We start from the raw sequence: 14,324 nt of genomic DNA on the forward strand, positions 1-14,324 counted from the left end.
TAAAGTCTACTTTTTGACAAAAAAAAAATAAAAAATACAAACGTTGTAGATACTTTAATCACTTTGGAGTTTGGTATTATTTTGATACATGCCTTGAAGAATTTTGTTGCAGATTTATGAATTTATGTCAGGCTTTAGTCCTAGCAAGTGATGTAGTCTCCATCACCATTTAGTCTCGTTTTGTATTCAGTATACAACAATCATCAAAAAGGCTATCTTAATTATTACATACGAGTTATGATAACTTGCCATTACTAATTGGCTATTACTGCTTACTTATAATATTTACTCGTGGTTTGACATTTACTAACGTGATGTAATATCTATGAGATATATGTTGAATACTTGCAAATTATTATTTTATAACCTGTGGGGGTGGACAGTCACTGAAAAGTCTTTTTTAAATGGTGACATACTAGAAAAATGTGGGGGTACATCTCAGCATAAGGCATTAGAAAAGTTATATTCTGGGTACAAAACACATAAGAGGTAGTCTTGATTAATAACTTATGTGTGACATGCAAGTTGAAGAGTTGAGGCTAATTAAGTCGCCTAAACATGTTTGAAATTTTCTATTATTCATGGAAAATACCATTGTGTATCTCCCTTTACAGAAGAGGTCAAGTTTATCTAAGTCTATATGTATTGATAGCCTAGCTATATATGAATATAAATTTTTTTTATTTACCATATGCATAAGCACTTGATATAATTAATTTGTATCTTCTCTTTCTTATTTTCTAGTAATGGGGTTAAGAGAATAATACAAGTTACATTTTCAATTGATTAATTTGCATTTCCTCATTGGTCTTTATAGCTATATATTGTTTTCCACAATGTCAATACAATTTAATTAAGAAACAACATTGACATTTAAATTTGCAACTTTAAAATTGTGGGGTCTCTCCATCTCAATTTTTCTTGGAGGAATTAAGTTGAAGCTTTGTACCGTGTGATTATGAGTATTATAAATGAGCTATACATCTTTTAGATGTAATCACTAATGAGTTTGTTCGAGTAAATTTCAGGACATCATTCAAAATTGTTGGGGTTGGAGGAGAACCCGGTATACTGGATAAATTTTGACATACTTGAAAATGTGGGTGTATGCTAATTATCTATAAGTTTCTATAAAACATATGATTTAGATTTGATAGTGACCCTGGCAAACATGTCTGCCTTGAAATTTTGTTCATATGCATGGCATTAGATTTATCTTGAATGCGTTTGGAAATAGTTTTGTCCTCATCAATTTTGGTATGAAAATTAAGTGTGGCCACTATGATACTAACACTCAGCTGGTGAAATGTAAAGGATTTGGGCAAGTGTACCAAAAAGTTCCATCGACCATTGCAGAGGCATATACTGAATGTCAAATATTTTGAGGTATTGTTTATATTAATTAGAAATGAGTGGTAATTTTTATTAAACAGTTTATGGTAATGTTATACGTGCAAATGCCATATTATGTTGAGATGTCATGTTTGGGAGAGATATCTTAAATGGATATGCAAGTTCACTTTGGGTTGGAACATGAGTTGACACTCGTTGGAAAATATATTTATTTGAGGCTTAACAACCTTTTTGTTATATCCCATTTTATATGGAAGAGACCAATTTTGTTTGAGTTTATTATTGTGATATCCCTTTGTTGAAGAGGCCATTTTGTTTGGTTTGAGATATCTCACTATTTGCGGAAGAGACTAGTCGGTTCATTGTGTGTGATATCATAGCTATGAAAGTTTAAGCGGAATGGCTTATGCAATGTATTTGATATAATTATTTTGAGGTCAAAATTGGATCTTGTATATCCTCTGACAAATCCACTAAGCTAAATATTAATGATGATTATTCGAGGGGGATGAGACGTATGCCTTTAACATGGATCAAGAGTGATGGTAACCCAACCTATGTGAATGGAGATCCCATGAAGTAGGTTCATATGGGTAAGAACAAGTCACTTGTTGATTGGGCGTGCATTATTAATTTATATCAATAACTTTATTGAGCGTCTATCCCTATGGTGTAGATAGTGCAACTGTCAGTATTGATGTTACATAGTGTTTGTTTTCTGTTGGAACTTTAATAGGGTATTTCAAAACACAATTCTTCATTGGTCACACTTCAACACTATTCAATTTGTAGTTTCTAACACAACAAGCCTAGTAGGCTTCGCGCACTGGCCCAAAACCAAAGCCAGTCTCTTGACTAGGCTTCTCGCACCCAAGCCCAAACTCGAAGCCAGCTCGCAATTGGGTTTGCGCGCACCTATGGTTAGCTTCCGAGCTGGGCCCGTGTTCCCCTGCACTACAGGGCTTATCCCAAATCCCAGCACATGGCCTACAACCATGATTTGCGCTGGCCCACAGCAACCTGTGGCCCACTAAGCCCTTTTAAGGCCTTGCCCTACTCATGGCACCCAAGCCCACCGATATTAGGCTTTGGTTTTTCAAACCCAATGCTATTTTTGGCTTTCTCTATAATTTTAACTTAAATGTTATAATAATTATTGCTTCTACAATCGATCCTGTATGGTCCAATCTATTGAATTAATTAAAGTGACCAGCAGTCTATTAATCTGACGATTAATCCAAAATTATTAGCTTGAAGCTCACTTTTGGCAATTAATGATTCAATAAATTATTTCGTTTCATTGAACCGTTGACTATCGTTTGTAGTCCAGAAGCACTCACACTTAGGTTCCTGATGCAAGCCACAAATCCACTACATTTTACTATATATTGTGTTATGTGTTCTTACAGGTACCCCTATATATAAACTAAATGTTCATAGCTAAATCAAACCTGTAGTTTTGAATTTAGTGCCCTTGAAACCCGTAGCTTTCATGCTTAAATTAAACCAATACATGTCTATAGAACCCGAATGTTCTACGATATATATATATATATATATATATATATATATATATGGTTTTCCATACGACTAGCCACGTTTTGTTGTACCCTCCGTTTTAGGGACATGTCGTACTTGAACAAGCTCGATTTCACAGCTCTAAAAGTCTCTGGAAGAAACTACCTGAAGTGGGTTCAAGACGTGAAGCTTCATCTTATTGCAAAGTGTCTTAAAGCTACTATCGAGGAACCTACCAATGATAAACTCGTCGACAAAGCTCAGAAAGCTACTGCTATGCTCTTCATCTGCAGGCATATCCATAATGCATTGCAAATCGAGTACCTCATAAAGGAGGATCCACGTACCCTCTGGTTCACTCTGGCCAATTGCTTCGATCCCCAGAAAGACATTTACTTGCTTGAAGCAAGACACAACTGGCATCATTTATGTTTCAAAGACTTTATATCTGTGAATGAATACCACTTTGAAGTTTGTAGAATCCGATCACTGCTTAAGTTCTGTAACGAGGACTTAACTGAACATGATCTCCTAGAGAATACCTATTTGACCTTCAGTGCCACCAATATTGTCCCGCAGCAACAATATAGGGCACGAAAGTTCACCAAATTTTTTGATTTCATATATATTTTACTTCTCGCTGAAAAGCAGAACCAGCTTTTGATGAAAAATCATCAAGCTCGATCCAATGGCTCGAACACTTCACCTAAAGTGCATGTGACCAATTCTAGTAGCCACAACCGACGGAAATCCCGTCATGGCTATGGAAATGGGCTGCAAGCCCCACCATGGGCCCAAGGTTAATAAAACAGAGGCCTACCCAAGGGAAGAAATTTGACCCAGAAGTGCCAACCCCTTGCCCATAAGGCCACAAACTTTAAGAACAAGGGAAAAGCTACCATTCATTCAGCTTCTGCTGAATTGGACGTGTGCTATCTTTGTGGATCAAAGGATCATTGGTCATGTGATTGCCAAGCTAGCCCTGAGGCTATTGCCAAGTATTATTCCTGTCATGAGACTAACTTTGTGCTTGTAGAACTTCCCGAATATACTACTACAACTCTAGAGGTTTCAAATTTTCAGGTGGGATTAGCTCCCATGGAAGAATAAAATTTTATGTTTCCAATCGAAACCCAACCCCCTAAATTGTAGGACTATGGTTTAATTTTTGAACAATTTTTCTAAGTCTTTGGAATTATTTATTTGGTTTTGGTTTGTTTTGAAATATGGATAATTATTTTTTGGATATTATTTCTCAAATTGATTAATTGAATAAATGGAATTATATTTATGCATGTGACCGATTCAATTAATTTATTTCTAGGTATGACTAGTGGATAAATTAGTTATCTGGCTGATAATGCCACCACACACACCATATTGCATGAGAAACACTATTTTACTAACTTCATACCTAAAAATGCACCTCTAACAATCCTCTCAGGCCCATCCAACCTAATAGAAGGATACGGAAATGTTTGCATTATGTTGTCCAATGGTACTAAATTAATCATTAAAGAGGCATTCTATTCTCCACATTTCGGAAGAACATTGCTGAGCTTTAGAGATATTCGAGATAATCAATATCATGTTGAAACAACTGAAGAGAATGGTTCTGAATTTCTTTGTATCACTTTTTACGAATATGACCAGAAAAGTATTCACGAGAAGCTGGAACGTCTCCCGAGTGGGTTGTATACAACAACTATTCGATCCGTAGAAACTTATCATGTGGCCGGCCCTATGGCTGAGTTCCAGAGCACTCTCCTACTTTGGCATGATCGAATGGGACACCCCGGACGAGATATAATGCACCGTATCTTCAAAGCATCACATGGGCATTACTTGAAATCTTATCTCGGCCATCCACTTTGCAAAGCATGCTCCTTGGGGAAGTTGAACATTCAACCCTCACTTACAAAGATTATTCACAACCCCTCTAAGTTTCTTCAGAGGATTCAAGGGGATATTTGTGGATCTATTTGACTAACATGCGGACCATTTAGATATTTCATGGTGTTGCTTAATGGATTGACGCGATGGTCACATGTCTGCTTATTGTCCACACGCAATGTTGCATTTGTGAAACTCCTAGCTCAAAATTATTAAGCTTAGGGCTTACCACCCTGATTATCCGATTAAGTCAATTCGACTGGATAATGCTGGAAAGTTTATGTCACGGACCTTTGACGATTATTGCATGTCTGTTGGGATTGAATTTGAACATCTTGTACCCCATGTTCATATCCAAAATGGTCTAGCAGAAGCTTTCATAGATCGCCTTCAAACGATAGCTCAGACTTTGGTTATGCGAACCAATTTGTCAGTATCTACCTGGGGCTATGTAATATTGCACACAGCTATGTTGGTCTGCTTGAGGCCCACTGCTACCCAACCTCATTCACAGTTATAGTTTGTTACTAGATACGAGCTTGACATCTCGCATTTACGTTTGGTTAGGTGCACAATTATCTACCAATAATACCAAAATGGGTCCTCAAAGAAAAATGGGAATCTATTTCAGTTATGCCATCAATTATTCGCTACTTATAGCCCTTGATAGGAGATCTCTTTACCGCATGTTTTGCAGATTGTCACTTTGATGAGAGAGTCTTCCCATCGTTGGGAGGAGATAAAATCACTAACGTTCCTGTAGAATGCTGCGAATTGTCGTGGATTACTCCCACTGTGTCTCATTTAGATCTCTGCACCCCTTAGTTTGAAACTAAAGTGCGATGTATTCTAAATCTTCAGAGCATCACTCAAAGCATGCCAGATGTTTTTATTGACCTAGCAAAGGTGACAAGATCACATATACCTGCTGTAAATGCACCTGTAAGGATGGACGTATTTAACGTACACTGTAAGACTGCCTTGGAAGGCCAGACCATCCCCAAAAGCGGGGCGGCCACGCCTCCCACGCTGCTTGGTACATTGGTGGCTAGCCAATCACCTGCTTTCACCCTAAAGCATGGTAGACCCCTTGGTTCAAAGGATTCACAACCCCAGAAGAAGAAAACAACACAAACTAATGACCCTAGTCTGAATCCAACCATTGCTTACTCATGTGTTCCAACGCATGAGGTTATTCTAGATTATGGTGATGTCTTAGATGAGACATACTGGCCTCTTGAGAAACATGAAATTTCGGTCCTTTACGCAGTATTGGATGAGGTTTGGAATCATAATAAGATGATTGTCGATGATGCATTCGCATATACCATTGTTTCCGACATCACGCTTAGCGATGACATTGAACCATGCTTCGTTGATGAAGTCGATGTAGAACTGATTGGTCAAACTGGAAACAAGCAATCCAAGTCAAACTCGAAGGTGTTTGGGCTTGTAGCTCATACTCCACCACATGTGAAGCCTATGGGCTATAAGTGGGTTTTCATGAAGAAGCGTAACTAGAATAATGAAATAGTGAGATACAATGCACGTCTTGTAACGCAAGGCTTCTCTCAACGCCTTGGGATGGATTATGAGGGGACGTATTCCCCTGTAATGGACGTCATAACGTTTTGCTACCTTATCAGTTTAGTAGTTTCTGAAAAACTGAATATGCAGCTTATGGACGTGGTAACTGCATATCTCTATATGGATCTAGATACATAAATGTACATGAAAGTTCCAGAAGGACTTCCATTAATTGGTTCAAATTGTTCTAGACCATGGAACACTTTCTCAATTAGATTGAGGAGGTCACTCTACAGATTGAAACAATCTGGGTGGATGTGGTATAATCGTTTGAGTGAATATTTGACAAGTCAAGGTTATGTCAACAATGAACAATGTCCATGTGTGTTCGTAAAGAAGTCACATTCAGGATTTGCAATCTTCGTAGTTTTTGTCGACGACATGAACCTCATCGGAACTCCTGCAAAGCTTGAGGAAATTGCCGCTCACTTGAAATCGGAATTTGAGATGAAAGATTTTGGGAAAACTTGATATTGTCTCGGCCTGGAGATCGAGCATTATTCAGATTGTTCAGATGGAATCATAGTACATCGATCGAACTACACCCAAAAGGTGTTACGACATTTTAATAAGGATAAAGCAAAGCCTTCGAGTACTCCTGTGGTCGCTCAGACTCTAGATGCTAAACGAGATCCCTTCCATCCAAAGGAGGATGAGGAAGAGATTTTGGAGCCTAAAGTTCCATACCTAAGTGCAATTGGTGCTTTATTGTACTAGGCTCAATGCATTAGACCCGACATCTCCTTCGCTGTTAATCTTTTGGCTAGACACAACAATGCGTCTACATGCAAACACTAGAATGGTGTTAAAGATATCTTTCGCTACCTTAGATTTGGGCTTGTTCTACACCCACGAATCCTCAAGAGGAGCCTCCTCCCCCCTCGGTCCTCGAGTTGATTCTCGCCTTGTTGGTTACGCAGATGTTAGTTATCTGTTTGCTCCATATAAGGTATGTTCTCAAACGAGCTATGTCTTTACCATTGGAGACACCGTTACATCTTGGAAGTCTACTAAGCAAACGCTAGTTGCGACTTTTTCAAACCATGCTGAGATTCTTGCCCTGCATGAAGCATCGCATGAGTGCTTTTGGTTGAGTGCAGTCATAGAACATATTTGAAGCATTAGTGGTCTTACTTATGTCGTTGACCTTCCTACAACGATCTTTGAAGACAATGCAGCATGTATCGAGCAATTAAAGAATGGATACATAAAGGGAGACAACACCAGCTCATAGCACTGAAGTTCTTTCATTCTCACCAGCAACAACATCATTAGAACATTGAAATCAAACAAATCCGTTCCCCAGACAACTTGGCCGATCTCTTCACCTAGTCATTGGCCAAGTCTACCTTTCAGAAGCTCATCCAAGGAATCGATATGCGTAAATTATAGGAGTTGAATTGCTTGTAGTTCTCTTATTTAGAAGTTATGTCTAACTTAGTGGGAGTATCTAGAAGCATACTCACTTGATCTTAATGTACTCTTTAACCTACGATTAGGAGCATTTTTCCCACTAGGTTTTTTGCTACCAAACAAGGTTTTAACGAGGCACTCATCCTGGGATGATCATACTCCATTGAGTTCACTACTTTCATCTTGTTTGACATTTGTTTTTAAACATTATGCACACTTCTCACTTTTCTCCTTAGTTTATGGGTTTTCTCCCACCTTAAGTTGTACACAGCGAAGTTTTGTGAGTTTTACTACCAGTGCATACTTTCTTTTAAATTTGAGACTTATATTCACCCGTTGTGCCGACCACTTCATCACTGTTCTACCTTATTTGCTGAAGATCTGATGCAATGTTTTGTTTGAGTATTCACAAACTCAAGGGGGAGTGTTGCAATTCTATTGGATTAGGAATGTGATTGTGTAAATCCTAGTGTATCTTGGAGTATCTTTGTATATTCTCTTTAGTAGTTAGATTCCTATTAGAGTTGTAATCCTATTAGGGTAAGGATTTAACCTTCCCTGCTACTATAAATAAAGGCACAATGGGGTGATTCAACACATATCTCAGAATTACATCTCTCTTTTCTCTCTCTGTTGCCGCCGGCCTCCCTCCCTCTCTGTCCTAAATACAGTTCAATCAAATAAGCCTACAACAAAAACTATATTTTAGTTCTACGAGTAAATAATATTTTGTGCGAAAAAAATATATAAACGAGATAATGGACAAATATTTTGAATGAAAAACCAAGATTATCTCCTAAAAAACGGTCAACTAAAACACTTTGAAAGTAATATATAAAATTTTAATTTTGAAATTACAATAATGTGGCCTAATGTGCCTAAACACCTATATGTTTGATATAAAAAACTTTAAATTTTGGGGGCTTAAATCTGATTAAGTGAATAGAGAAACAGCTTCTGACAAGATTTTTATTGACCAAATTTTCGAATGCGATAGGGTTTGAACTTTAAAAAGCGGGCAGCAAACCTACGTTCCAACTCAAGGGGGGAAGCATGCTATTAACAGACAACATAAGAACTAATGAGATAAAGGAACATCAGTTTAACCTATATATTACAAGAAAGATAGAGAGAGATACGTAGGTTTAGTATACTCTAATGTTATAACATCATTAAATAAAAGTTGGTATGGTCCAACCCCAACATATATACTAATGATATCATCAATTCTTCCGGAGTGGGATTTGGTTCGGATTTGTTCGTCCCAATTATTTTATATTAACCCTGGCCCCTTTATTAACATAAACAAGCAATAAGATAAGATTTAATCCTAATGGAAGAGAAGAGACTAAGAAATGCAATAATAATATCGAAAGACTGAATAAAGTGGGATGTATCGCTTTGGGAGGGATATCCAATTGTCCTTGACGTGTACGTTGGGTGGTGGAGGGTGACGAAGGAAGGGCAAGAGGTGCGACCCCTCCAAACATTGCCGATTGGGAGTAATTTTCTATTCCATACTGTCAGATGTTGTTATTATTTTTATTGAAATGTTGTAAATACATGGATGTATTTTATTTATTTATTAATTAATATGATTTATGTTTGTAACATATCAATTTTGTTCTCCATTCATAATGAATGGTGCGTAAGAATTTGTTTTCATTAATCTATGAGTTAGATATGTCAAATAATATTGTCTGCTCATATTATAACACGTCAACTAATAAAACCATACGATAGTTCTACAAAACAATTTCTTGTTAAGTGAGACCCCATTAAGAATGTCCCCAATTACGAGTATTCATCCACTGTTGTATGCTAAAATTTCTTAGATTCGACAAAGGATAAAGGTAGTGTTTATGTGCTGGTGTATATAGGTTGCTGTTGCACGCCATTGGCTTCTTCTAGCACTAATCCAATGCCTAGTTGCAAACAAAAAGACTTGCCACTAGCAGGGAAAACATAATATAGTGGGAAAATAATGTAGTACTACTGATCATTTTCTTGTTGGGTCCCAGACTCCACCCTCTCCTTTGTCTATTAATTAATTTAGTTGTTTATACTTGTCCACCAAACCAGTTGAGTCACACTGATGATATTCACCATATATGTATATGTATATTATGTGCATGAGCAATTAAGTAGGATATAACTCAAAAGGCATGCAACTCAAAGTTTGGATAAAAAAAACTCAGCAAACATCTTACATATATATACTACATATTTATCGAGAAGGAAATCAAGTTTTTTATGGTATCTTGGTTTCTTATGATATAATGGAAGAATTATTTATGGCGACTTCGTCATATATGATTTATTTGCACACATATTTATCGAGAAGGAAATGACCAGGTTGCATATACTTTACCTTCATTTGCGGCATAAAACTATGCTTATAAATGGTGGTCTATAGTTCCGGCATTTGTAGGCTCTGCCCATGCTCGTGATATTTCATTTTTCCCATATTATCGTTGCCGTTGATTTTTATCTTTTTTGCAGGTTTTGACTTCATCCTTCACTTGTATCTTTTAGAGGAGAGTATGTGTCTTGCACGCGACCATTACTAAACAGCTAATCTCACTGAATCTTTCTCAATTTCATTAAAAAAAATGCTAAATTACATACTTGTGTCATCTTTTTATATATGCATCTTTTTATATATAAACATTATTGAAGTGAACCCAAAAGAATATACAAATGACACGGAAATAAGAAAAAGAATTGTCATTTTCTAAATCTTTAACTTAAAAGTATAGGGGCTGCGGAAAACTGAACAAAGCCAGAAAAAAAATAAAAAAAAATAAGACAGAAAAAAGAAGTGGGGCAAGTGCCAATTGCGTGTGAGCAAACACTGGAATCAACTTAAAGCAGTAACACTACATGCATCGGCCAAAAACCGTTTCCCTGTTTATCACAATTATTAGCCATTAGAAAAGCAGTTCTTTTTCAGAACTACTGCTTTTGTGCATGCCCCCATTGCTAAAGCTCTTCCTTTTCTTGCTACTAATACTCCAACCCTCTATGTATTTATCGACGGTCTATGATGTCTTGCTGTGGTCCTACCATGCACTTATTAAAATATCAACTTCCATGATTTCTGAAGAATTCAATTCTAGAAAAATATTGGTTGGTTAGGCTGTACATCGAAATGATTTTATTTAGTGCAATTTATGTCCCAATTGTGTGATTATGTATTGTTTGGAGTATCGAGATTGTGTTTGTATCCAAAAGAATTATAGTGATGTTTGGAGTTATGGGTTGGATATTTAGAATGGAGGACATATTTTGAAAGAATTTTGAACAATATTTTAAGAAAATTACGAAGATACTTTGAACTCATGACGCAATAAGTTAAAAAGGAATACTTATTACCAACAAAATCTGCCGCTTGCTTAGTATGCAAATATATTTTTCGTTTAACTATCCTGTTAAGGATTTCTTTATATGGCTTAGTTTAACTATAAAATTAACAAACTAATAGAGGATATATATATATATATATGTACATATATATATATATATATGTACGTATGTATGTATGTATGAAGACAAGTTGAGGAAGTTAGATATTGGATGAATTATATGTTGTTGTACTTAATCTGTAGGGTCCTCCTTATTCCCAGCTCATTACAACTGAAAAAAACATTCCTAAAACATATGATCGCATGCATCATCTTGTCAACAAAGTTGAATGATCAGTTATGACAAAGCCAATGATGGAATGAAAGCGTTTTCTTATATGATATTATCCTAGCTATTCTATACCAATATAATGTTCCATCTACTGTATTCTTCAATGCGTTACACACTCACAACAATATACACCCTCCCTTCCCATCAACCAAGTTACAAAACGCCTGCAAACTTTACTGTACAAATGTAACTCCTGATCCTTTTGTCCATTTCTCAGGCGAAAGATACAAGGACTAATACCAAAAAAGACTAATGTCAATCGTATATGTGAATTCTCAACACTGTTCATTTGTATTAATAATTGATAGTCATCCAGGCTCACACCACGATTGTGATCGGCAAAACTACTCTATACATAAAGTGTATTGGTTATGATTAATCAGCGTGACGTACCATAATTGTACGGTAGGATAACATGTATGTTAATTTGTTCCATATCCGTTAACACACAGCGCACAGATATCAAAATAGATAACTTTTCATTTGTTTTATTTTCGTTTTCTTTGTTGCCAAACGTTCCATGATTACATTCTCTACTGAAAACTTATCTAAATACCAAATCTAACCCTGAGTGCGTTTTTAGTGTGCTCATGGATGGGTGAAGTATTCCAACAAGGAACAAAGAGGGACCCAGTTTTGCCCCACCCTTTCCTCATGCAAAATGACGACATTAATCTCGAAACAAAAACAAAATAAAAATGCTTAACTCCCACAGATTAGACCACCCTAGCTCTGTCTATATATAACACCCACCCCCATCTCTACTTCTCAACCCACAACACCCTCAAATATCTCTTATCGGTTCTATCTTTTGCTTGATTTGCTTCTCTTGCAAACATTTTGTTAGCTGAAAAAATAACGTCATCAAAAGTTCAAAACACGCACATTTGATTCAATTAAAATGGCAGGGAGAGAGCCTTTTAACGTGACAGCCAGAGCACCGGAGATGACGACGGCACAGAGGTCGCCGTGGCATTCCCCGGTGCCCTACTTGTTCGGTGGGCTGGCAGCCATGTTGGGTTTAATTGCGTTTGCGCTTCTGATCTTAGCATGCTCCTACTGGAGGCTCTCCGGCTACCTCGAAAACCACGAAAACGGATCAGAGCGGGACCTGGAAGCCGGAGAAGGCGACGAGTCCGCCCAGAAAGTACCGCCGGTATTCGAAGAGAAAATCTTGGTGATCATGGCCGGAGACGCTAAGCCAACTTTCTTGGCCACACCCATGTCGAGTAGGTCTTCATCTTTTGGCGACAATACTAACAACACTTGTAGCTGTAGCCAAAAGACTGAAACGTGGGTGGACGTGAGTAAGACGACTGCTGACAACAAGCAAGGAAATAGTGATGGAAGTGATCCGCATCAGGTACAAGTTACTGATGAAAACAGGGAGAGTGCCCAGGAGGCCTCAGATTACTCGGATCAGAGAGTAAGTAATTAAGTAATTAACTTAATTACTTGTGACTTTTGTAATTAATTAAATTTCTGGATGGGGTTGATTTGGTTGAGACTGAAGGTGTGGGTTTTTTTTTTTGTCTTTCCTTTTTCACGGGAGATGTAAATTAAATTGAGATGAAAATGGAAGAATTCCCTATTCTCCTTACAGTTTTGCCTTCTGCTATTTATGCCCTTAATTTGTTAGCCTCCACTCCAAATTTAATATTTTATTTCTTAATTAAATAACTCACACATAAAACTAATGCAACACCACAAATTAAAGAGTGGGAATGACATTACTTTTTCATTGTATTTTTTTGTTTAAAATTGTTATTATAAGGTTTCGGTGTTGGTTAATTATATATTAGTTGTACATACATTTTGAGGGTGATTTTGACAAACCCAGAAACCATTTATATATGAGGAAAAGAAGAAGATGGAGATGGATGCGTCTGGAACTTTGTATTGGGTGCAGAGAAGAAGGTGAATCAAGGGCTACGTGGTGGGCTGAAACGGTGGAGAAGGGCACGTGTAGGTAGGTCTCTTTAAGGAGAGATTTTGATGTCTTGGAAACACAGAGTAGTAAGCTATACATTATTATATAAGCGGAGAAAGTTTTTCTTTTCATGTGTCGCTCTACATGTGCGAATAGTTTTAGGATTTAGGATAATTTATTCTCTTTAAGTATTATTAATATATACACATTACAGTGTTGGTGAGTGGAATTCAGTGCAATGCGCATTAGTTCAGCTTCTTTGTGTTTGTGTTTGAAGGTACCACTACCAAAATATTGAATAGTAGGGACGGAAAATCAGAGGTGGAACAAGTTTTGCTTTTCAATGTGACCAAAATATGGAGCGGCACGTCCAATCGCTATTATTTAGAGAATAAAAGTAATGGTGAAATTAAATGCCATTAATCCTTCAAAGTTATAAGTGTACAATTATATAGTTGCACATTTTAGTATTTGGCAAATATGCAACATTTGGGTGGTGACACCGAAGTTGTGTAGTGGATATTGTTTATATGAATATCGAAAATGATATTGGCAATCAACCATGATTGGAAATACTGATCATATATGCATTTACGCGTCAAATAGTAGTCCGCTAAACTTTTCTTGAAATAAAGACTGTAAAGCAAAACTCAACTTTCAAAATGACCCACAAAAAGGAAGTTGTTGTGAGTGAAAGTTGTCCACCTTCTTCTCCCCAACTTTTTAGGCTATGCTTTCAAGTCACCTGAGTGAAATGTTGTTGTGGCCAATTTATCTAACAAAAGTTGGAGGGGTAAGGGAGAGAGAGTGGAGAAATATGTGATATTCTGAGGTGTGTTATGTCCTTACACAGTACTTTTATTTATAGTAATAAGGAGGAGAAGAATCCTTGTCATTCAAGGAAATACAATCCTAGTAAGGAAAGAAGAACTAG

The 14,324-nt window shown here is 37.0% G+C and overlaps 1 protein-coding gene across 2 annotated transcripts; it reads left to right on the plus strand.

Annotated features, from left to right (window-relative positions):
* The first annotated feature begins 12,219 nt into the window (after positions 1 to 12,219).
* On the plus strand, positions 12,220 to 13,950 carry LOC137733029 (protein GLUTAMINE DUMPER 3-like). Of its 2 annotated transcripts, none has more exons than XM_068472254.2 (3): positions 12,220 to 12,886; positions 13,301 to 13,429; positions 13,668 to 13,950. In XM_068472254.2, the coding sequence occupies exons 1-2, from the start codon at positions 12,362 to 12,364 to the stop codon at positions 13,379 to 13,381; spliced, it is 606 nt and encodes a 201-aa protein (XP_068328355.1). In that variant the 5' UTR covers positions 12,220 to 12,361; the 3' UTR covers positions 13,382 to 13,429; positions 13,668 to 13,950. The 2 variants fall into 2 exon arrangements, with proteins under 2 accessions (XP_068328355.1, XP_088543414.1); XM_088687288.1 differs by having other exon boundaries at positions 12,221 to 12,886; positions 13,325 to 13,429.
* Positions 13,951 to 14,324: the final 374 nt, after the last annotated feature.

This window comes from Pyrus communis, chromosome 16 (genome assembly GCF_041283825.1).
Source record: "Pyrus communis isolate YQ-2024b chromosome 16, ASM4128382v1, whole genome shotgun sequence".
Taxonomy (NCBI): Eukaryota; Viridiplantae; Streptophyta; class Magnoliopsida; order Rosales; family Rosaceae; genus Pyrus; species Pyrus communis.